Below are 23,925 nucleotides of genomic sequence, written 5' to 3'. Positions count from 1 at the left end.
ACAGCGGCTGAACGCTGCTGCTTTTTAAATTATCTGGTACATTAAGCAGCGCTACATCCTCGTCGGGCAGGCATTAGCCAGGCCCAGGCATGGCTTGAGTCACGTCTCCGCGGGGTGATGGGTTTCCCTGACAGGCGGTCGCAGCCTCAGCTGTTAACAGCTTGCTAATGCCTCTCAAAACGGGCCTTCTGCTCAAGCCCTGACTCCAGTAATTATTTAATAAATATTAATGAAACATTTGCCAGCTCAGCTCCCCGCACGGTGTCACCAAGTAGCCACAGGTCCCGGGGTGAAGGTCCACGGGGGAACCTAAGGGCGCTGCCCCAGCTCAGGCTGCAGCGCGCGGAGCCCAGCATTGCTCGTGCCGCTCAGCCCGAGCTTCCAGCGATGGGATGAAGGCACAAAAGGGCACGGCCTGGCCCCAGGGGCACCTTCTGCTGCGTCCAGCACGGGCTCGGCACCAGGCAAGTCCTCAGCAACCTTCCTGAATTACAGGGGGCTTAGACCTGGAAGGTCACCGCTAGGAGATGGCGAAGGGTGCGCGCGCACCTCCATGCGCACACGCTGCCTGTGGAGCTGGGGACAAACGGAGGCTTTATGGGCCTTTGGAAGTCCCTCGCTAGCTGAGGAACGGGGAGGGCCAACCTTTCTTCATTTTCCCTGGGATGGGACCCCAGGGACCCCCTCCCTGCCATCCCTTCTGCTTTCCATCCACCCTTGAGGGCCCCCTGTGCCCCCAAAAATGACCGTCACTTACTCGGGCACCCTGCTGCGCCCACGCCGAGCGCCAAGGTGGTGTTGTCCGGGCAGCACCCATAGATGGTCTGGCTGCAGTGCACCACCAGGAGAGGCGGCGGGGTGGTGGCCAGGGCTGCGGAGGAAAGCAGAGAGGCACGCGGGTTATTTTGGCTGCCTCTGGGGCAGCGCAGCCAGCGCACGCGTCGAGCAGCCGGCAGCATCCCTGCAAAGCCACGGGGTCCTCGCGGGGATGCTGGGGAAGGGGTGATGGGAGGTCCTGGCTTTGGCCAGGGGAAGGACGGGGGCACAGAACAGGGACACCAGGGCACCGCTGCGGGGTCTCACCGCGGCAGGCTCCTTGGCTGGTGACGTAGAGGTCCTGGCGCTTTTCGCACCGCGTCTTCTTCAGCTCACACTCGTTGGCATAGGTCACGCCGTCAGAGCCACAGACCTGCCAGGACAGAGCGGGGAGCTGCTCAGGGCAGGTTCCCCGTCCATAGGATCCCCTCTCCTGCCCCAGGAAGCACGTGGAGAGAGGCCACCGGGGTGGAGAGAGCCCCAAAATGCCCGGCGTGCTCACCGGGCTGCGCGGCACCGCCAGGCAGGTGAAGTCGCACACGCAGCGGTCGTCCTCCGCGTCCTCGTCCCACCAGCCCCCGTACTGCCGGCACCGCTCCTGCTCGCACTCGCTCCCGTCGCCGGAGCCCGAGCCCCCCGAGCCGCACTCTGGAGCGGAAGAAATTCGGGGTGAGAGGGGGTCCCGGCCACCAGGGCAGGGCTGGGGGGAAAAAGACGTCCCCTCAAAGCCCCCTCCATCCCCATCACAGCAGGTTTAACCTCCTCAAAGGCACAGAATTACAGAAGAGTTCGGTTTGGAAGGGACCTTTGGAGATCATCTCGTTCCCTCAGCTCAGTGGGGAGACTGCTGCCGCCACCGCAAACACGCAGGGCAGAGGGAGGGATGGGGTCTGGGCTGGCTCCGACGGCCAGTCAGGCACAAATTCCTGGCTCGGCAGGCAAACAACATAAAAACCCTGTCCCTGGCCTGGCTGCCTCTCTGAAAGATGCTCAGAGCTCCGGCAGCGGGAATAGAGATGTTGCTGATTTCAAAGGTTTCTTTAATTAAAAGGAGAAAAAAAAAAAAAAGAAAAGGAGGGGGGAAAAAAAGTGAAGCGAAAAAGCGAAAAAGGAAAACCTGCCCCTTTTTATTGAGCGATCAAAGGCTGGGAGCTGGCATTACACAGAGAATTATTTAAGATCTTCTCCCAGGGGGACATCAACCTGCAGCTCCCGAAGGAGGGCCGTGATCAAACACCGTGCTCTGCCTCGCCGTCTCCCCGAGCCCTGCCGTGCTCTGAGGATTTTTTTTTCCAGCGCAACGAGCTGGGGAAGCTCCGCTGGCCGGGCTGGCACGTCCCAGCAGCCAGCTTTAGGAGAGGTTTAAGCTCTCAGCCAGCGTTAACCCCCACGGGGCGCTCGGGAGGTCCTGAGCGCCAGCAAAGCAAGTCGGAGGGCTCCCAGCTTCCTTTTACAGGGTTCTGCTGTGCTTTTCCCAAAGCACCCAGAGATGGGTAAAGGACGGGGCTGAAGGAGCGGGATCACGGCTAGCAATGGGGGATGCCACAGCAGATCTCCTCCCCAGCTCTGCCCTGCTTTTTTTTTTTGGGGAAGGACTCGGAAAAAGCAGCCTGGGGGTGGATTTTCCCCAGCTGCCCAAACCCAGCTGGGATGGTCCCAGTGGAGGAATGGATTTGGGACCGTCAGGGAGCACAAATCATCCCCCAAGGGGGGGGGTGACGAGCATTGCGGAACGACCTCGAGCACCCCGCAGGAGGGTCCCCACCCGGAGCAACCCCGTGCAGAGCCAGCAGCCCAGCGCCCCCGCCACCCAAAACGCTGCCTCTCCTTCAAAATAAACCCAGGGTAGCACGAAATGAAAGCCGCCATGCATCTCCGCGGCGGCACCCCGGGGCAGGGCGGCAACCTACCGTCCTCGCACGGCCCCGTCCTGGCCACCTCGATGCTCTGCTGGCGCTGGCAGGCGGCCGCCCGCAGCTCGCAGCGGTTGCCGTAGGTGAGCCCGTCGGTGCCGCACACCTGGCCCAGGGGCTGCCCCTCGCAGCGGGGGCACACGCACTGCCCCCCCACACACGTGCTGCCGAAGGAGCACACCATGCTGCCGCAGGACTCTGTGGGGACACAGGTGAGAAATCCCGGTTAATTCCCTGCTTGAGGGGGGGGTCGGGCTCCGCCGGTCTCCTCGCTGGGATTTGGAGAGGGTCCGTGCGCTCAGCCCCGCAGCGCCAGGCTGGGCGGGTTTTATGGGGCTCGGAGCGCTGCTTTTAGCGAAGTGTCGCGTTGTTCTAACGAAGAAGCGAGGCAAGGCTTTTAATTCATTAAGAAATTAGCACAGGCGGCTCCCCGGGATGGGGAGTAGGGAGGGAACACACAGGCAGAGAGGAATTAACCCCCAGGGACGGAGGGAAGGGAAAGCTGCCGGAATCTGTGCCACCAAACAGCCCCTTGGTGCTTCCCATTTCGGTTTCCCATATTGATGTGTTTTTAGCCCAATTTCCTTGCTCGGCTCAGACAAAGCAGAAAGCCACCCGTCCCCAACCCGGGGCATCTCTGGTGCCTCCCCACAGGGCCACAAACACCCTGGGGAGCCTCGGGTGACCGTGCCCAGGCACCCCGGGTGGGCAGGGAAGGGGAGGGGGGGGGGTCTGACCATCCTCTCCCCAAAACGCCACCGAAAGGAGCGAGAAGAGGGACGAAGGGGACCTTGCCAGACTCACTGCAGTCGCCTTGGGCGGCCACCAAGATGTTCTTCTGCTGCGTGCACGCCCGGACATGGAGCTCGCACTCGCTGCCGTAGGTGTTGCCGTCCGTGCCGCAGACGGGCTGCGAGGAGGGCACGCACTCCGTGGGGCACACGCACCTCCCCGTCTCCGCCTCGCAGATGGCCCCGAACTGGCACTTGCCACAGCGGTCTGCACGGGCGAGGAGCGAAAAAAAAAAAAAACACCAAAAAGCAGGTTAGAGCAGAGGGGAGGGCAAGGGCATCGCTCTCCGGTGAAGCTCCGAGCTGAAATAAACTCCCCGCTGCAGCCCCCTCGCCCGCGCAGGTCCTCGCTGGGCCAGGAGGTGAGGCTGGGGGAGGCAGGGGGGGGGGGACTGCTGGTAAAAGCCGTCAGGGCCAGGAGTAATCGTGATGAAACGTCCCCAGCGCTGGAAGCTGTTACGGCTAAATAGGAGGCGGGAGAGGGCGCGGGGCCGAGCGCAATTAGGGGATTGATAAATTAGCGGTGGCTGTGGGGTGCGGGGCGCAGCCCCCGGGCTCCCGGGGGGCAGGACTCGAGCATGGGAAGGCAGCAGGGTGGGAGGTTTGGCTGCAAGCCCCGAAGCCAATTTGCTTCCCAAAATGGGGTGCAGGTGCTCCCCAGGGGCACCGCTGCCTCCCCGCCCAGCACCCTGGGGCGGCTGTGCGCCCGGCCGCCCTGCGGGACCTCCCTGCGCTCCTGGGGACGTGACACAAAGGTGACACCACCGCCTGCTACCCCCACGGGGGGAAATCCAGAGGCTGGTTTCACGCAGGGAAGGGAACAGCCCCAGCCCAGGACCAGGCTGGGCTCCAAAATCCACCGCAGGCTCCCCGTGTGCAGGTCCGAGATCCTGCAGATTCTTTTTTTTTTTTTTTTCTCATTTTCCTTTCACCCAGCAGGAAGGGGAAACGACTTGAAGGCACCAAGGCAGGGCCACGGCTGTGCCACACCGAGCTGCAGGCACAAAGACCGGGCTCCCGACCCCCACCCTGCAGATTGAGGGCAAAACAGCAGGATTTTGACAAAAGCTCAGGAGCCCAGCCCTGCCCGCGCCCCCCGGCAGATTGCGCGATGGGCTGAGCGCTGGGCCTGTGTGCAAACACTTTCTGCCTGGCAAAGCTGCGCTGGCACGAGCAGAGAGCTCGCAGATGGAAGAGCTGCACGTGGGTCTCGATTGCACACGCAAGGAGAGCTCTTGCTGCGAAAGAGGACGGATCCTGCACCCTCCAGGGGCGAGCTCACTGCACCCCGAACCGTCCAGCAGCGTCCTCCAGGGGCGAGGACGCACACCGATGCCACCCTCCCCTCCTTTCCCCGTGCACAGCAGCACCCAAAGCACAGATGCACCCAAGCAGCCCCGCCGGGAGCACCAAGAGGCTGGCTCCTTACCGCAGGGCCCCTTGTGCTTCACCCTGATCTCCCTCCTGAGGACACAGGCCATGGAGTCGAGCTCGCAGGGGTTGCCGTAGGTGCGGTTGTCGCTGCCGCAGACGGGGTCGTAGCGGCCCTGGCACACCTGCTGGCACTCGCACACGGGCTCCTGGTTCTTCACCACGCACGTGGCCCCGAAGGTGCACTCCACGCTCACGCAGGGGCTGGGGGTGCCCAGGTCTGCAGAGGGGACGGGAGAGACGGGGCGCCGGGGTCAGCCCGCTGCGTGCCGAGCGTCCCCGGGCACGGTGCACGGCGAGGCATGCCAGCACCTCCAGCAACCCCCCCCCGCCTCCCCAAAAAGCCGTGGCAATCGCGCAGAGCTCCTGGCCTCGCAGCAGCCCCCTCTCCTCCCGTGCCCCCCGACATGCCCGGCTCAGCATCCCCCCCATGCTCGGCAGAGGTTTGGGGTGGGAAGCAGGCACGAGGTCTTCCCCCCGCGCGCCCGGCTGCTCTCCTCCGTCCCACGCCCCTCGAGGAGGAAGCCAGGCTCTGATCAGCCCCACAGATTTTTTATGGCTTTCTGAGCCCCCCCCCCCCCGATGTTGGGGTCTCCCTGGCATCGGGAGGCATCGTTCTGCGGGGGGGGGGGGGGGGGGGCAGCACAGGCTGCGGGCTCCCCTTTGCCAGCAGCCAGCACCCCTCGCCCCGCGCAGCGGGGGAGGTTTGGAGACGGTGCCAGGGCTGAGGCGGCGCTGCTTGGGGACCCCTTCCCGGCACCCAAGAGAAAATCCCCGAGGACACGGGGCGAGGGAAGGACGTGGACTGAACGAGGACACAGCGAGAGGAAGGATGTGGGGACAGACAGGGGTGAGATGGATGCAGGCGCAGACGCGGCGCGGCCCCCGTGGCGAGGAGCAGCGGGGCAGGCAGGGGGTGGGGGGCCAGGCAGAGCCCCCCCAGCTGCCGGCAGGGCCCGGGGGTGCTGGTTTTCCTCCCCTGTTGGGCACAAGGGGATGCAGCTGCAGGGCAGGACCAAGGTTTGAGCCCTCTGGAGCTTGGCTGCGTGCTGTCAGCCAGCAAGAAACCAGCTCGGAATGGGGGCACCGGTCAGTCCCAATGTGGGATCTTGAATTTTTTCTCTTTGGGCAGTCCCTGCCAAGTCAGAGCTTAGAGCAAAGGAGCAGGGGGATGATTCGGGCATGGGGTCACTGCTCGGACCCTGCCTTTCCACCTGTCCTCCATTTCCCTGCGGCTGAGGGGTTTACGAGCTGTGATGCTGCTCACATCTCCTGCTTGTGGTCCGTTTAAAAGCAAAACAAAGCACCCGTACCGTAAGCACAGCCCCCAAACACGCAAGAGCCAGCGTGCTTGTATGGAGAAAGAGCCCAAAAGCACAAGTTCCACACCCAAGGGCACGATCCCATAGCTGCTGGCGAGCTTTGCAGAGCCCTAACCAAGCCCCCGTAGCTGGGGACCCCCAGCCCCCCTGCGAGCCTGGGGCTGGGAAGAGGTAAGCAGCTCCAAAGCTGTGCACAACCCCTGGCGTCACACCCAACGGGCTCCATCACCAGCTTTATGGGGCCGTAATGGGGTTTTCCTGGGGAAGAACCACACGTGAGCGCAGCCAGCTCCTCGGTGCTGCCAAAAAGGGGCCCGCGGTGCTTTGCTGGGTGCTGGGGGGCCGCAGCCCCTGCCCCGGGGCCGCCCCGGCGAGCGCAAATCACTGCGGGGAGCAAGGGGACGAGCGCAGGAAGGAGCAGGAGGGAAAAGGGGGGCAAAAGGAGAGGGAAAATCAACCAGGAGCAGTCCAGAGGGATGGATCGGCCAGAGCGGGGCTTGCAGAGGACGGGGTTCTTGCCAAACCCACTCTCATTTGCCCCTAAGGGTCAAGGCACCGCCAGCAGCAGCCGAGCCCCCGCTGGGTGTCTCCGTCCCGGTGAGAGGTGTGCGGGGGGGCATGGGGATGGGGGCGAAACCGGGGGAACCTCTCCGTCCCAGGGGCTCTTAAGCAAAACTGGAGAGGAAGGGAGCAGCGGGGAGAGGCCAGGGCTGCCACTGGCTACAGAGAAGGGGAGAAAGCCGACCTCCTAGCAGAGATGTCCGGGTAGGGAGCAGAAGGGTGCTGCGAGGACACAGTTCCTTCCTCCAAACAGGCAACGCTGTAAAACACAAGACACAGACGAAAGAGGAAAGAGAGAGAGCGGAGGGGAAAGAGAGCAAAAAGAGGCAGGGAGGAAAAGACAGATGCAACTCCAGACACCTTCCCTCCACCTCCTGTCCACACCGGCCTCGTCCCAGCCCTCCTTCCCCAGCTGCCCCGTCACGGGGTGAAAGCAGGGAAGGATCCAAAGCAGGGCCCGGGCTGTTGTGCTTGGCTTTGCCTCTTTGCCTTGCTGCTGGAAAAGACAACGGCCGGGCTCAGAGTGTACGAGGTGTGTGGGAGAGATTGAAACACTGCTGCCGTATGAATGGTCTGCGCTTCGATTCCCTCTGGCAGCCCCCTGCATCCTCAAAGAAAGGAGCTGCGGACGCCTGGGCTGGGTTCACCTCTGTGGGTGCTGGATGAAGGCAGAGGTGGCAGCATCCTCAGCCTGCCCTGCTCGCTGAGAAACTCGAGGACTCGAGTTTCCTCGAGTCCTGCCCTGCCCTGGCATCCCAAGGACCCCGAATCCCAAGGACCCCGAATCCCAAGGACCCCGCATCCCAAGGACCAAGGGCTCCCACCCCACCGGCACACAGCTGCTGCCGGCTGTGTGCACCTGGGAGGAGGGCTTAAATAACTGAGAACACAACTGAGAGGGGAAAAACGGATGCGCAGGGACCGCATCCCGCTGTCTGCTGGCCTCACTCCGCAGACGTGGCGCAAAGGATGCCAGACGGGGAGCAGGGCAACTCCCAGCAATCCCCCCTCTGCTTTTCCCCGAAATATGGGGTGCCTTGCAAGCCCAGCTGAACACAGCAGCTCCTCCAACGCCGGCCGTGGGCACCTCGCACCCTGCTTTGTCCCCATCCTCCTCCTCCTCCCACACCAGGGACACGGGGAGGCAGAAAAACGCCCTTGCTGCCCTCCTCGTACACAGGACCCGGGGACCTGACTCAGAAGCATCCGAAAGCCAGAAACACGCTGAAATGGGTGATTAAAAATAACAGCCGTCATTACACTGAGCGGGATTTTGGGAGCCTGACGAGCAATTTTCCAGCAGCTGGGCCTGGCAGGATTAAAACCTAGCGCGGGAGCGCAAAGCCAGCAGAACAGACCCAAAACACCGGGCGGAATTTCCAAGTGCTTCAGGAGGTTTGAAGCGCCTGATCCCTTATAAAACATCAGCTTAGAACGACGTGCTGAACCTCTGGTAAAATCAAAGCCAGGCTGAAACGACCGGTCCTTTGAACTCATGCAAACCAATCCGGTGTTCGACCTTCTTCATTTTCCCATGCAAAAATTTTAAAATCCGATGTTCCCAACATCCTAGGGCCCTGAAACCCCCTCCTCTAAGATAATGTTTCCATTGGAAAGGTCAAAAGCTTCTCCCAGAGATGTGACAGAGCCACGCTGAGACCTCCGGAGAGCGGGAGCGCTGGGGCCGGATCCTGCGGGAGAGGACCTGGAGCCGAGAGAGGTGGGCATGGAGGGGAAGCATGGCAGGAGCTCGGGGTCTGGCACTACCCTGGGGGGGAGGAATGAGCGGGGTGGGCTGCACGGGACCCGCCCGGTGATGGGGCCGTGGGTGGTGGAGGCGGCGGATGAGAGGAGCTGGTGGACATCGCTCGGGTGCTCCCGCGCTAGCGAGCACAGCGGAGAGAGACAGAGCAAGGAGGAACACAGAAACACACACAGACACGGGACACTTGGCTGCTGGAAGGCAAAAAGAGCACGAGGAGCCGATAACTGGGGGCCGGCCGGCCGTAAAACCGAGGGCATCGCTCCGAGGTGGGCACCCAGCCACACCACTTACCTGCTGCGCCCCAGCACCAGCCCCGGGACGGGGCTGCTGGGACGGGAACGAGAGGTGCGGGCGGGCGGCCCGGCGGCACCGGTGCTTACCACAGGGTCCGCTGTGCTTGACGGGGATGGCGGCCTTCTGCTGGCACTCGGCTTTCTGCCGCTCGCACTCGTTGCCGTAGGTGCGGCCGTCGCGGGCGCAGAGCGGCCGGTAGGCGCCGTCGCACGAGAGGCGCTCGCAGGAGCAGCGGGCGGCGCCGCGGCGGTTCAGGCAGACCCCGTTGAACTTGCACTCGTCCTTGCATTTGTCTGCAAGAAGGGAATTGGGCTGCAGGGCTCGCCTCGAGGGCGGAGAGCACGGGGAGAGGAAGGAGGACGAGCGCTCCCGTTCCCCAGGGGGCTGGGGTACTCACCCTGGTGCTGGCACTGCCCCGATCGCACCTTCTGGATGTCCAGCCCCCGCAGGGCCCCCGAGCGCCCCATCACGCACTCGTTGTCGTACGTCACCCCGTCGTCCCCGCACACGGGCTCCCGTTTCGGGGGACAGTTCTCGGGGCGGGGGAGCAGGTCGGCCCTCCGGGTGCGGGGGTTCACCCGGCACACGCGGTTCATGTCGTTGAGGATGCCCTTGCAGGGGTCTGCACGGAGATGGGGAGGAGGAGAAGGAGAGCAGGCGGTCAGGCATGCTCGAATCCTGCCCAGGGGGGTGCTTCCGAAGTGCCCCCCCATCCCCACGCACCTTCAGGGTGCTGGTCTCCCCCCCCCCCAGGACCCACGTCTATGGGGGCTCGTGTCGCTCAGAGCTGCTCACTGGGGACACGCACCCTACCCAAGGTGACCATGGATGGGATGAGCTTTTTAATTTTTGAGTGTTTCCACCTTTTAATCCTATTCTATGAATGCCCCGAATTTATCACCTGCCCTATCCACTCTCTCCCCCACCTTGCGGGGCACCCTCGTGCCACACAGCTCATCCCATCCCATCCCATCCCATCCCATCCCATCCCATCCCATCCCATCCCATCCCATCCCATCCCATCCCATCCCATCCCATCCCATCCCCAAGCTCCTCCAAACACCTGCAGGACCTCCAGCCCAGCCCAGGCCACCTGAATTTCTGCTGACTGCCAACAAAATCGAGGAGGAGCTGAAAGGAGCCGCGATGCTCCGAGCCTCCCCTCTGCCCCTCAAACTGGGAGCACCCAGGGTGACACCAGCCCCGTCGCGCCTCCCACTCGCACCCGGTCGCCCTACTTGGGGCTGAGCAATCGATGCGAATTTCAGGTCTGCAGCCTGCCCCAGCACACTCCCACACCTTCCCCCGGGGGACAAACGGGGCCTGGCACGTGGCCTGGTGATCTCACGGCTTTCCTAACGAGCACAGTTGCTTTTAATTAGGAGCACCCATCGCTAGGCAAAGAGGAAGAAGCATCCTTGGAGTGGCAGGACCGCTGAATTTCCCCCCCCGACCATGCCTCTACTTCTCCTGGCACACCCAAAAAATTTCACGCGATGCCCACCAAGGGCTGGGGACTCACCGCAGGCTCCGTCAAACTTCTTGAAGACGTTCTCCTGCTTGTCGCAGGCGTGCTTGTTGAGGTCGCACTCGCTGCGGTAGTCCTTGCCGTCGCTGCCGCAGACGACGCTCTCGGCCACGCCGCTGCAGGACGCGGGGCACACGCACTTGGCCCCCTGGCCGTCGGCCGAGCGCACGCACGTGCTGCCGAAGCTGCACGTCACCTCGGCGCAGGGGTCCTTGGAGCCTGGGGGGAGGACGGGGCGTGAGCGTCGCCAATGTTTCCCCCACGCCTGCCTCGATAACCCCGAGCATTAAAGCTCGGACCCAGCATCCTTCGCTTGGATCCGGGGGATGCTGGAGCCGGCGTCCGTCCCTGGAGCTGCGGCATCCACCCTGGTGCTGAGGCTGGGGAACTGGTCCTGACCCGCAGCAAGCAGGGACAGGGAGCTCAGCCCCTGCTCGCCGCACCCCCAGCCCCCTCACCGCCAGCCCCTCGCCCTCCACGAGCCCCGAGAGCCTCCTGCTCCAGCACGAGGGTCCTTGAGGCGCCTCCCGTGAGCCGTAATTAGAGGAAGAGCTTAAGGAGCAATTTCCTCCCCGCCAGGGGATTGCCAGAGTTTGTTTGCCAGCTCTTTTTTTTTTTAAATTCATCACTTTTTTTATGATGATGATTTTAAATAAATCACCCGGTGCTCTCCCCTCCTCTACCGAGCGCCCCAGCAGGGGAGCCGGGTGCGGATTTATTGCAAGCCAAGCGCGCCGCGTGCGAGAAAGGTCAAGTTAATTTACTCGCAGACGAGGAGGCTGGGGTCTCATTTACACAGCTCTCTGCTCCCAGCTGGTGAATGCCAGCCAGGGGAAGGGCTTTCATCAGCCCACCCAGCCTGTGCGCACGCCGCCGCAGGGCTGAGGCGCGGCGGGGAGGCTGAGCCGGCTGCGAGGGGGCTGCTCCCAGCGGGTCCGCATCTCCGGAACGCCCCTGGGACATCAGCGTGCCTGCTTCTTACACCCTGTTGGTGTTTCTCTCCTCGTCTTTTCCCCGCGGGTCCGTGCCCAGCCACCCAAGAGCATCCCCAGCACCCGAGCACGGCCATGGGGTCGGAAGCATCGCCGGCCTTGCACACCCTTCACCTCCCGGCCCCAGCCCCGGCGCGGTGCTCACCGCAGGGTCCCTTGCTGATGACCTTGATGCGCCTCTGCTGGTTGCACTGGGCTTTCTCCAGCTCGCACTCGTTGCTGTAGGTGGAGTAGTCGGAGCCGCAGACGGGAGCCACCACCACGGGGCACGCGGTCTTCTTGCAGACGCAGGAGGCCTGGGAGGGGTCGGCGGGGCTCCTCTCGCACACCGCCCCGAACCCGCACAGCATCCCTCGGCAGGCTGGGGACACAGACGGGGGACACCTGAGGCACAGCACGCCCGAGACGTGGAGCAGAGCCCGGCTCGGGGGGGCTGCAGCCCACCAGGGACCGGGTTGGGGATGGCAGAGGATGCTCTGGGCGCGGGGCGAGGAGGAGGGTGCCATCTCCAAATGTCACCTCGTCGACAGCCAGGGGGAAAAGGAACGTCAAGGGATGGAAAGGAAAATATCCTCGCGTGGGACGCACCGCCCCGCACACGCTGCTTTATTCGGTGCCGCTCATGCAAAGCAGCTCAAGCCGGTGGCTGGAGTCTCTCCGAGAGGAGCGGCACGAATTTCTTATCACCTCCGCTAATCAGAGCAGGCAGCGCAGACCAGTTCAGCATCTGAATTGCAAATGCAGCAGGGAATGGCGTTTTTACGCTCGGGGGAGGAAGAGAGGGAGAGGACGGGTGTCCCCAAACCCAGCTGGTGCAGGTGAGACAGGGAGCCAGGGACACCCGAGCCTGGTGCCGGCGCCGCGCACCTCGCGCACAGCCTGCGTTGGAGATGGAGCCTGACCTACATAATGGCAGAACAAGGAGTCGTAAAAGGCAAAATAAAATGAGCTCGACAGTGGCTCATTTACACTTCAATTCCCGGGCATTTGCCTTCAACCGCCTTGAGATTTTGAGCTCATATGCACAGCAACAATGCGCCACTAAGAGACTAATATCATCAAATAAAGAAGAACTCTCTTTCTCTCTTGCCCAATATCTAAAAGCAATTTATCATTTTTATGAAGCGCTCTGGATAGTCTCTCCCGCTCCTGCCATTGCTGCTCTTTCTCTCTCCCTTCTGTTTTTTCTTTTAAATACAGATAAGCCTGTTGAGCTCTGAGCTCTGGAGGTGCAGGGGAGGACAGGGAGGGATGCGAGCGGCAGGACACGCGGGGACCCATCCTGTCCCCTTCCCCACGGCACCAGGAGCACGGAGCAGGAGTGTGACCAAGCTTTGCTGTGTCCATATGAGGAGCTGGAGGGCAGCTGGAGGGCTTGGAGATGTGCCCCAGGGACATCAAAGCACCCCACGGGCAGCACAGGCTGGGGACCCAGGAGGGGCAGGGCTCCTTCCCGCACCGTACCTCGATTTCTGCCCCAAAGGCGCAGTGCCCGCCAGCATCATTTATCCTCAATAAAGGAATCATTAAAACACACACGCGTCACGCAGCCTTCACTTACATCGACTAAAAGAACTCCCCACGCAAGGCAAACCGACCCTGAGCCTCCTCATAGCTAAACCCACGGGGCAAAACCCCACGTGCTTTGCACCGTGGTGCTGTTCCGGAGGGATGGAGCAGGATTAAAAACATAGCAGGAGCCCACGGATGCTCTGCCCGGCTTTTCGGGATGCACCAGCTCCAGCATCACACAGACAGACCGGGAAAGCAAGAAGAGAAGGGTGCCCAAAATCTTAAAGGAGGTGGCAGCAGCAGCTCTCTAATTTCTTGACCTCTTCTGCTCCTGCCTTTCACCTCGGATCATTAAAAAAGGAGAGGGAAGGGCTTCCAAAGAAGGAAGGGTTTCCAAAGCTGCCCTACTTCTGCTCCCGCTGAATCGGAGGAAGTTTCGGTGGAGCCCAATTTAAGGCAGCCCCGAGCGTTTCCGAAGCCCGGTGCTACCAGGCTTGGTGCTGTTTTCAGGTGCTGCCTCTCCCCGCAGCTCACACATCCCTCCTGCCTCTCCCTCTGTCCCCACCGTGCCAGCAGCAAGGTGTCCCCGTCAGATGCGACTTCTGGAGGGGTTAAACCACCGCCAATGGCCTCGACCCTTCTCCGAAGGAACTTCAGGGGTCGTTAATTCGGATTTGGAGCCAAACTCTCTGAGCAATCCGCTTTGTACATGGGTCGCCCACGGGTATTTAAGGTCTCGGTTTGAAGTGATAAAAGCAGTGGTAAAAGACAAAAAAGGCCACAAAGTTAATCGGGTCAGGTCACAGAAGGAAAGCGGATGGTTTATCAGAACCGAGGTCTCTGTCTATTCCTCCACCTGGAACCATGTTCCCAACATACAAACTAAAGAGGTGATAAAGGGCATTTATTTACCTCCTGGCCCTAAGAGGGAGGTAATTCCCATTCCCGTGAGCTCCATCACTGCACACCCCACGCTGCCAGGCACTCACCGCTTGGGGACAAAGCCCTGGGTGTCCCCAAAGCCACCAGGGCAGCACGGGGCGGTGGGGCGCAGCAGGGCCAAGCACCAGGGCACGCTGCGGACGGGGACCCCGCATCACTGATTTTCTGCGTTCGGGCCAAGAAACAAAGCAAGACACACACAAATGCTTCAAACCAGAAACAAATTGTGATGGGCAAATTGGCTGTTTGGGTTTCTTTCACTTCTAATCATCACCAGTGCCTCTGGTGAGGGAGCCTGGTCATTCCCAGCAGGAGATTTTTAAAGCTCACCCACCCGACACAGCGATGCGCTCGGGTGGCGCAAGCTCAGAACCGGCCCGAATAAACCAAAATGCCTCAATTCCCCTTCCGTGGGGCGGGAGGTTGGGATTCAGAGGGGTTTTCCTCCTTCCCAAGCACCTCGAAGCTTTCGAGGAGGGCGAGGAGCAGCCCCGGCGAGGTGTCTTTGCACCGCTCAGCCGTGCGGAACAAAAGGCAGGGCTTGGCTCGCTGCAACCGCGCCGAACGGCAGCCAAGCCCCTCTCCGTCTCTTAGCAGCACCGGAGCAGAAATAGGATAATAAGCAATAACAACAATAGCCGTAATAACAATAATAAGAGGTGCACCTGCTGAAGAGGAGTGGGAGAGCAGAAGGTGTTTGGTACAAATAAGGCAGGCCGAAGCGCGCCCGGCCCAACCAGCGTGGTGCCCGCGGGAGGACAGGGCGCGAAGCAGGAAGGGTTTGTAGGAGATCAGAGCTCCGCTCGGACACACGGAGGAAAATGAGGGTTTTTCCATCCGCTGGCTAATTGGGGAAGGGGAGCGGGGCCAAAGCATCTGCCCTTTGCTCCGAGCAGTGCAGAGCAGGGGGTGGCACCCGGGGGGGTCCGGGGCGAGGGAGGATGGGGGCACACACACAGAGCTGCCTGTGGAAACGCCTCGGTTCTCCTATTTGCAAAAAAAAAAAAGAGACGTGGATAATAATAATCATCGAGTCCCTGATGTCAGTAGGTAAATAACTCGCTACCAGTAGTGGGGATAAATAGCAAGCTGCCTTCGTCGAGTGCTTTGAGATCTCGAGGTGAAGAGCTCTACCTAATAAGCCCCAAGCATTCGCATTACATTTATGATTATTGTTATTAAAGTGGAGAAACATTTTAATGTCAAAATTGCTCTTTTCCACCGAGTAGAGAAGAAAAAGAAACCAACACCACAGCAGCAGCATGCGGGGATTGTTTCCTGCACACCCAGGTCCCTCCCACATCCCCGGGGCGATGCCTGCAAAGGTGCAGGAGGCTGCACCCCACCGAGCACCATCGTGGGGACACCCTGGTGACGTGCCACATCCCAAAACCAGCTGTCATTGCCAAATACCTACGTGGCAGAGGTGAGGCTGCCTTCATGGGGCAGGCGAGAAGTGCTCACAGCGCTCCTGGAGCGAATCTCCTCCTGGGGAGGGCGGTCGGGCACTGGGATGGTGGAGCCCCCAGCCCCGGGGGCATTTCAGGGAGGCGGGGACACGGCACTAAGGGACGTGGCTCGGTGATGGGCCACCGTAGGTCAGGCTGATGGCTGGACTTGGTGGTCTGAAAGGTCCTTTCCAGCCCCTGTGATTCTTTCAGTGTGTTGAGGATCTGCTTTGAAGGGGCTGCCAACGCGAGCACGGCGGCAGCAGGCGCAACAGCAAAGGGCGAGAGCAGATGCGCCGTAAATCCCTGGGGGCTTCTGTTTGGAGAGGGGAGGACGCTCCGCCAGGCGATTTCAGCGAGCAAAAACCCGCCGCGGTCCAGCACGGGGACATCACCGGCACAAAATAAAACACAGGACGGGGGGGAGCAAGCCCAAAGCAGGACAGAGCTGGCGCTGGGATGGGAAGGGAGGCCGGGGCCGGAGCGGTGCGCGCGTGTCGGGGCGGCGAGGGCCGGCATTAATTCTGCATGAGCCCGGCGCACGTTGCCATGGAGATCGGCGAGGCTGGCGCTCCCGCCGCGCCGCTCATCTGGTGCGCATCGACTGCTCGCCGGGCCCCCCCTCCCCGCCAGCAATATTAATTACGGCCCCGGGAGGCGGCACGGGGAGGACTGCGCTCCCCTGCGCTCGCGGCGCTGGGCACGTCTTCGTGGCCACGCCACCGCTGCCATACCATGGTCCCCTCCCGGCCGCCAGAACGAGTCCCCCCGAAGCACCCGAAGTTTCCCAGCCGGTGTGTTTTGAGAAGGGAAGGTCCTAAAGAAGCAGGGAGAGCGGCAGGCATCCCGTTTGGGAAGCCCTGCGATGCTCTCAGCTCCGCGAGGAGCGTGCTTGCACAGCTCCAGACATAACAGAGCTCGGGGAAGCCAAGCATCTCCTCCAGAACCACAGCCAGGGGGCTCAGCACCTCCAAACACGCTCCTGAGCAGAACCCCAGGAGCTTGGTGCCCACCAGCCCCAACCTTTCGGAGCCCAGCACCTGAAATTCCCCTTTCCGAGAGCCACCAAAACGTGCGCTGAGCGCTGCAGCCCCAGCTCCCCACCTGGAGCAAACAGCCCGGCCCCCGGGGCAGAGGAGGGGTGGGGAGAGCCGACCGCACGCTCCCGGAATTAAGAGAGGAGGGGGTGGCGAGACGACGAGCTTTTGGGAGATCTGAAAGCGAAATTTCGTGCTGGAGGCAGCGAGGTGGCGGCGAGGAAGGTGAAGGTGGTGCCGGGGGCGGGCAGGGCAGGGAGGAGGTTAAAGCCTCGCCTCCTCGGGATCTGAAACATCAAAGCCGCTCTCGCGAATCCAACACCATCTTAAAAGGCTCCCTCATTAATCTGTCACGAGCCCTGCTGCGAGAGCAGCTCCAAATCAGCTGGAAGGATTCATCAGCACAGAGGGGGGAGGTTTGGGAGGAGCCCCCGCAGCGGGGCCCTGCCCGTCCCAGCACACGGAACCCCCCCGGGGAGCTGCACAGCACCAAAACTCAGAGCCCACCGCGCACCGGGTGTGCACCCCGGTGGGACGCACGGGGGAGGCGAGGGGAAAACACCCGGGGATGGCTCCAAGCTGCTCCCACCCTCCTGCTCCGGCAGAACGGGGTGTTTACAAGGTGCTCCCACCCTCCCGCTCGAGCAGAACCGGGTGTTTACAAAGCAGGGAGCTGAGAGGCAAGGAGGGCTGCAGCCGGCTGGGTGCCTGCAGGGAGGACGGCTCCTCCCCAGCCGCAGCAGGTCCAAAGCCTGTCCCCATCTGTGCCACCGGGCCAGCGCAGCACGCTGCCCTTTGCTGCCCTTTGCTGCCCTTTCCCAAGGTTGCAGGCTCTGGCCAGCCCTTGCGCAAGGTCTGCACGCAGCTTGCTGCACCCAGGCTGCTGCCCCTTTCCCCCCCAGCCCAGCACCGGGCACCCCCAGCACCCCAAAAACGCGTGGCCACGTGTAACTACAGCCCCTGCTCTCGGCCAACGTCTCCCCCTCACCAAAACAGGTTTGTGTCACCGCAACCCGGGGACATGCTCCTGCAAAAAAAAAAAAAAAAAGCAGTGCTCGCTGGTCAGGGCGCCCTCTCGCAGAGCGCAGAGCCCGGCCGCGCGCGCTAACTCGGGAGCTGGCAGCGAGGCAAGCTGCCGGCAACAACCTCAGCACAAGGAGACCGAGGGGAAGAGAAGACAGAGCTCTTCTTGGTGTTGTTTCTTGGTCGCGAGGCTCTGAGACTAAACGGCACGTCTTGGGAGACGCGAGGCAGAGATAAGGGGACAGCAATGTAAGTTTGAGGGATCGCAATCCTAGGGAGAAGTGGCAGCACCTGCTACGGTGCCCCCATCTGCTCCCCCTCCAGCGCTTAAGCCACCCAGCGTGAAAGCACATAAATTGATCCCCAAGAGAAAGCTCAAACTTTGCTGCGAATGGCGAAGAAAACGCTCTCGAGAGATCAAAAGTGGTGCCTTAACTGCTGCTGCCTCACCTACCGCTCAGCTGTTTGAAGAGCTGTGTTTACCGGCTCTCCTCTCCCCAGGGCAAACCTGCGCTGCTCCGACCTGGCTGGGCTGAAGCAGGAGCCCCGGCTGCATTTGGGGTGCGCAGGGGGGACACGCCAAATGTTTCGGGTCACCACGGTGCTGGCGTCCCCGTCAGATGTCCCCACCTCGTGCCCCCGTAAGCACGTCGAGCGCTGCGCCCCTGGCCTGGCACAGCACGTTGGGCTGGCGTCGCTCCGTCCACACTCAGAAGAAAAATGGGTGTCCGGCCCTCTCCGATGTTTCCAAACCCACCGAGACGGGACCTGAGCCTTTCCCACAGCTGCCTGGCACCTGCAGAGGTGCGGGGATGCCAGCAGAAGGTGGCAACCCCCAAGCGAGCCATCCACCAGGGATGCCAGCCAGAGGAAAGCTCTGGCTTATCCTCACCAAGAACAGGACCGTGCAAGGGCACGGTGGGAGCTGAATTTGCTCTCCCTGAGCAAATCCCCCAAATGATTTCATCTCCTGCAAGCGACCCCACCAAGGGATGCCGCAAAGAGGGCTCCAGCCTCTCCTCGCGGATGCTGGAGGAACGAGGAGCAGGGGTGGCACCCTCCGGATCCTCGCCCCAGGGGGTGCAGGAGGGCGCAGCCACCCCACACTGCACCTGCCCCAACCCCAAAAAAACACAGCCAGCCCCGGGGGGGCTGCGGCTGAGCCAACACCGCCCCCGCTCCCCCTGGTGCAGGGAACGGAGGAGCATCAACCAGCACGGGCTGCTCCGACCAGCACCCAAGTCAGCCACCAGCACCTTACCAGGTCTCCTCTTTGCCCCCCCTACCCCAAAAAAAAGCCCCCCCAGGACCACGAGGTGCACAAGGATGCGCCTCACCAGGCCAGGCAGCACTTTCCCATCTCCACTGGGGACCAGAGATTTTTGGGAGCGTGGCATCTGCCTGGGCCGGGCTGCTCATATTTTGGAGCCCCGAGCTAGGAGTTACACCTACGTGCGTTTTTATTTTTCGCTTTAGATGTCTCCACCGGTCCAATTATAGATTAATCACATTTTATCTCGCATCCGTTTCTCCCCCGCCTCCTTCCCCGCCCCCATCGGCGAAGGAAAAGAGAGAAACAAACGGGTTATTAATTGGCTGCAGTTCTCTGCCGGGCTCTTATCTGGGCACATGAAACGAGGGAGGGTGGGGAAGAGGTGGCTGAGGAGCCTGCCAGCAGAAAGCAGGGCACTTTAAGCCGGATTTTCAAAGAAAACACAGCTCGTACGGTGCCATCAGCTGAGCACATGCTGGCAGCGTGGCCTTGGAGAGCAAAGCTCCACGAGTGTGGGGATCTGGGGGGCTTTGGCGAGCCGTACCGCACCGGGCAAGGTCGGCACCTGGAGGATTGCCCGGTGCTGGTAAGAGGGGATGGGAAGGCTGGGGAGCTGTGTTACGGTCCCCCAAAATTTGCACGGGCCCTCACCATTTCTGGCCAGGGCAGCGGAGGTAGCGGGTGCCCAGCTGAGCACCGCTTTGCATTCTGCTCCTGGTGCTGGAAAAGCTGGCACCGCCGAAATCCCTGCTCCCCAAACCACAGCCCGCGGTGCAGGGTGACTTCTGCCTGCTCAGGCGTAACCTCCTGCCGCCACGAGCCTGCACAACCCACCCCAACCCCTTCCCAGCCAGACCAGGACCTGCCCAGCAGCGGCCGTGCGCAGGGAAACACCACGTCCCCATCGCCCATGGGGTGGGCATCCCTTCCCACGTGTCCTGCAGGGGTCTCGGGGCAGGGAAGGATGTGGCTGCCTGGCCACATGCATAAAACCCAATAAGACACCGAGGGGACGAGTGCGGCGCAACCCCAGAGCTCAGCGCCGCTGCTTGGCAAGGTGAAGGCCCCTTTCCCCAGTCCCCACGGCCCCAGCAGACAAACCAGCAGAGCTGCTGGGAGCACCCGGACCACCCCATCTCCTCCTCCAGCCCTTCCCCACCTCCGGGACGGGCTGCTGCGTCGCGCAAGCAGCAGCGCAAGGAGTGAGGATCTGCCATCCCTCCTGGCCCGAGGGGGAAAAACATCCCCAGGGAGGGCGAGGGCAGGGAGCACGGCATCGTCAGCTGCTCTGCTCCGGGCACAGAGGCTGCAAAATAGATCACTGGGTCACGGAGCCTCCGCGGCAGCTGCGGGGAGCACGAGAGGCTCCGTTGGCTTCCAGGGGAAGCAAGCTCCAGGGAGCTGAAGGGGTACTTACCATCTCGTGGGGTCGGCGGGGTCTGGGTAAAATAGCTATTGGGCTTGTCTGCAAAGAAAAAAAAAAACAGGGGGCTATCAGCGGGGTTAGCGCACGCAGTGCCCTCCTCCCCCCAGCCTCTGTTCGTGGGTTCGGGGCTGGGGTTTCATCCCTCCAACAACCCCTCCCGTGCAGGGAGCACCTGCAGCAAGGAGGGAGCAGCAGGAGCAGCCCCAGGAGCCCCGTCCCTCCCGCTGCCGTCGGCGGAGCATCTCTGGCAGCAGCGCTCCTCGGTGCCATTTGGCCAGGGCTGCAGCGCAAACCCCGCTGGGCCGTGCCGCCCGAGCACCGGTGAAGCGCTGGGGTCGAGCAAGGACAGCAGCGGGGGAGCAAGGGGGGGGAGAAAGGGGCAGCAGCAGGTGAAATAGCCCAAGGACGGGGCTGGAGCAAGGCGGCACAGCCTCGCCGTCGGCCAGCCCTCTGCTTTTGGGAAACCAGAGGGGTTTCTCTTGGGCAGCTGGCTCCACAGACCCTGCCACCCCGTGCCGAAGCGCCGTGTAGGAAGCGCTGTGCTCACGGTGCCAAAGCCGGGCGGTGGCAGAGGGTGCACGGCTCCTCACCGCCCTGTTTCCCTCCTACCTCCTGCGCCCCGCTCCGGGCAGGTCTTTTTAAACCCATCCGTTTTGCCACTTTTCCATCACGAACGCGCCCCGAAGCTGGAAGATCCCAGCTGGGTGCTGGGGGCTTTCCAGCACCGGGGAGGTCGAAGGCACCGAGGGCGAGCACCCACCTGCGCCAGGACGAGGCCACAGCGCGGCACCGGGAGCTGCCAGCAACACGTGGGCGTGCACGACGCGCTCGGCCACGCCAGGGAGCAAACCAAGAGCCTAACCACGGGGAAAAAAAAGCCCCCCCCATCTCGCCCCCAACCTCCTGCTGATTCTTCCTGCCCTCCCTCGCCCTGCCCTCCCTCGCGGCCGGGGGGGGGCACCTACAGTTATTGAGGAAGAGCAGCACGGCAAATCCCAGCGTGGAGGTGGCCAGGAGGATGAGGCAGATGTTGCAGGGGATCATGAAGTACCGCACCACCAGGGAGACCTTGTGCTGGTACAGCCGGTCCCGCTCCAGGGCCCCCGGTGCCATGGGGTACTGGCAAGCCGTCATGCTGGGCCGTCACGCCGCGGGCCAAAGCTCGACCCGCCGGCGACCCATCCAAGGCAGAGCAGCCACGAGGCTCACGCGGACGCCCTCCGGCCCCGATTCTTTGACAGCTGCAAGCCCCAGGCTTCCCCAGAGGTTCCCATCCTCCAGGAGCAGGAGGGCGAAGAGGCTTGGCAGCACCTTCAGCAGCGAGCGTTTGGCCCCGCGCCGGCCATCCCGGCTCCGAGGGTGCTCCCGAGGGAGCCCTGTGCCCCCCTGCTCAGCAATCCTCCCCCCTCCAGCCGGGGGGGCGTCAATCCACGGGTGCCGACGGGCAGCAGCAGGCTGAGCGGCTCGGAGACGAAGCGCCAAGAGCTCAACTTGTGCTGCCGAGCCCGCCGGGACGGGGTGGTAGGAGGGAACCGGGGGGCCACGCCGCGGCACCCCCTCACACCGGTGCCTGTGAGCAGGGCTGGGAAAGGAGCAGCGGGGGGGGGACCAGCACGGGACCCCCCTCTCAGCCTCCGTGTCCTCCCGACGGGAGGCTCAGCCTCCGGGCTTGCTCCGGGGATGCCGCCGCTCCTCCGTGCGCGGTCCGGGCGCCTCCTGCAGCCGCAGCTCCTCGGGGCGGGCGCACCCGCGATCCCCGACCCCGCGGGGAGGGTTTCGGGGGGACCCCGGCAGGCTGCGGCTCCTTTCACGGCGACTGCAAATCCATCCCCGCTGGGCTCTGCTTTCTCACGGAGCAGCCAGCGCTCAGCTCTCCCCCGCTGCCTCGCCAGCTCTCCGGCACCCTCCCAGCCCTCCGGCGAGCAGGAAGGGGCCACCGCCTCACTGGTCCCCCTCCGCGGGCTGTCACCTCGCCGGCAAGGAGCACGCTGCCTGCTGTCACCTCCCAGGTGGCCGGGGCGAGCCAGCTCCCCTGCTCACGCCGCTGTGACATGCCAGTCCATCGCGGAGAGGTCCCCGTCCCTCGCCGAGCCGGGCATCAAGAGAGCACCGAGCGCTGCCGGGGCGAGCAGCGGCTGCCTGTGCCCGGTGTGCGCTGTGACAGCTCGGGGTCCCGATCCACGGAGCCAGACAATAAAACAGCAAGGGGAATAAAAAAAAAAAAAAAAAAAAAGCCAAGTCTGCGTCCCCGCCTGCCCCACGCCCTGAAGTTTCTCCGCCTCGCTCCGCTCCTGCGAGCCCAAGTCCCTCCGGAGAGGAGCAGCCGTCCCTCCCTGGCGTCGCGCCGCCGACAAAGGGGGATGAGGAAGAAGAGGAGGAGGGCGAGGAGGAAGGACGCCGGGCTGCTCGCCTCGCCCGTGCCCGCGGTTGAGAGCAGGAGGCTCGAACAAAGGCTGCGGGCAGCGTTCTGCCCCGGCGGTTCCTCGGTGGGCAGGAGCACAAAGGCGGCGGGGAGGACGCGGGGGACCTCAGCTCGGGTCCTCGCCCCCCGCCACCGCTCCGCGGCCACCTGTGAGCATCCCGCTGCTCGCCCCCAGGAGATGGAGCGGGGTCTTCCTCGCCCTGCTCCCCGGGGAGAGCACGGGAAGGGGAAAAAAAATAATAAAAAAAAATCCCTCTCCTCCGCCTCTTTCCCCCCACCCCCTTCGCCTTTTCATTCGTGAACTAAAGATGTTGGGAGAGGCGGGGACTGCGCTGTCAAAACTCATTATGCCTCCCCCGGCAGCGCCTCTGCCCCGCGCCCCCTCCCCGCTCCGCCCGACCCCCAGGACGGCAGCAGGACTTGGGCGAAGTGGCCAAAGGAGCAGAGAATAAAAAACAGTGATTGAAAAAAAAAAAAAAAATCAGGCATTTTTAAGACGTGTATTCCAGAGAGGTGGAATTATACGCGCTGGAATGCTCCGAAACGGGGAAGGAAGGACGAGGGGGACCACACGTGGCCAAAATGCTGCCCCTGCGGGATCAGCCCCGCTGTGACCACCCAGGGTTTTTTGGGAACAGCACCAAGGCTGCAAGGACCCGGCAGGAGCTGGGACCCGGTGCACGCTCGGGGTCCACCAGCTGGGTGGGGTGGAGGAGAGGGTGCACGAGAAAAAGGAGGTGCTGGGACGGGGACGCGCGGTCACCGCCTGCCCTGGGCAGGATGCAGCCAGCAAGGGGACGCAGAGGACAAAAACAGGGCTGGGAGCCAGGGGGCACGGCCAAGAGATGAGTTTCTGGAGTCCAGCAGTGGGGTAAAAGCAAAAGCAGGGCAGGACAGCCCCCAGCACCACACACCCAGAGCGCCGCGACCTGCCGAGGGCTCCGTGCTCCTTAGCAAAGGTGCTGAGCTCCCCCGCACGACGGAGCAGCTCTGGATATCACAGAGAAATCCCCCTCTGGGAATTTCTGGGGCAGCACACAAGGGGCTGAGCCCTTCCCGAAAAGGGGCAGAGCGCCCTGGCTCTTTCCCCTGGGTCACCTCCCTGCAGCCTGGCCCCGCTCTCAGCATCCTTCTGCTCTTCCCGCGCGCGCAGGTGCCAAAATCTCCTGCCTTTGCATCCCCCTGCGTTTTTACCCACGCAGATCAGCCAAGACAAGGAGCAGACACGAAAACAGCTAAAAGGGTGACAAAGCCCCTCTGGGGTCCCTTGGCTTGTCCCAGAAGAGCCGCCCGGCCAGCCCCCCCTCGGGCACAGCCGTTCTCCCTCTGTTACGGGGGAGAAAACGTCATCTCGGTGCTCATCCCTGTCCCCCCCCCCGCCCAGCCCAGCCTCCTAATGAAAGCGTTCGGCACACGAAGGCCTCCGCGT

The 23,925-nt window shown here is 62.7% G+C and overlaps 1 protein-coding gene across 6 annotated transcripts in view; it reads right to left on the bottom strand.

Annotated features, from left to right (window-relative positions):
• Positions 1 to 23,925, bottom strand: part of AGRN (agrin) — an 81,271-nt gene that overhangs the window by 20,842 nt on the left and 36,504 nt on the right. For 4 of the 6 annotated variants that reach the window (XM_066982315.1, XM_066982316.1, XM_066982317.1 and 1 more), the window contains 11 exons: positions 20,066 to 20,113; positions 11,559 to 11,774; positions 10,416 to 10,640; positions 9,291 to 9,515; positions 8,980 to 9,186; positions 4,950 to 5,171; positions 3,534 to 3,728; positions 2,727 to 2,927; positions 1,319 to 1,464; positions 1,084 to 1,189; positions 758 to 871 (listed from right to left, as the gene is read on the bottom strand). In XM_066982315.1, coding sequence (XP_066838416.1) covers positions 758 to 871; positions 1,084 to 1,189; positions 1,319 to 1,464; positions 2,727 to 2,927; positions 3,534 to 3,728; positions 4,950 to 5,171; positions 8,980 to 9,186; positions 9,291 to 9,515; positions 10,416 to 10,640; positions 11,559 to 11,774; positions 20,066 to 20,113 — 1,905 coding nt within the window. Of the gene's footprint in view, positions 1 to 757; positions 872 to 1,083; positions 1,190 to 1,318; positions 1,465 to 2,726; positions 2,928 to 3,533; positions 3,729 to 4,949; positions 5,172 to 8,979; positions 9,187 to 9,290; positions 9,516 to 10,415; positions 10,641 to 11,558; positions 11,775 to 20,065; positions 20,114 to 21,039; positions 22,261 to 23,925 lie in introns of those variants that run through there. The other 2 variants (XM_066982319.1, XM_066982318.1) reach the window with 2 other exon arrangements.

The sequence above is a fragment of the Anser cygnoides genome, chromosome 23 (genome assembly GCF_040182565.1).
Source record: "Anser cygnoides isolate HZ-2024a breed goose chromosome 23, Taihu_goose_T2T_genome, whole genome shotgun sequence".
Classification (NCBI taxonomy): Eukaryota; Metazoa; Chordata; class Aves; order Anseriformes; family Anatidae; genus Anser; species Anser cygnoides.
This window is presented reverse-complemented; position numbering and strand designations above follow the sequence as displayed.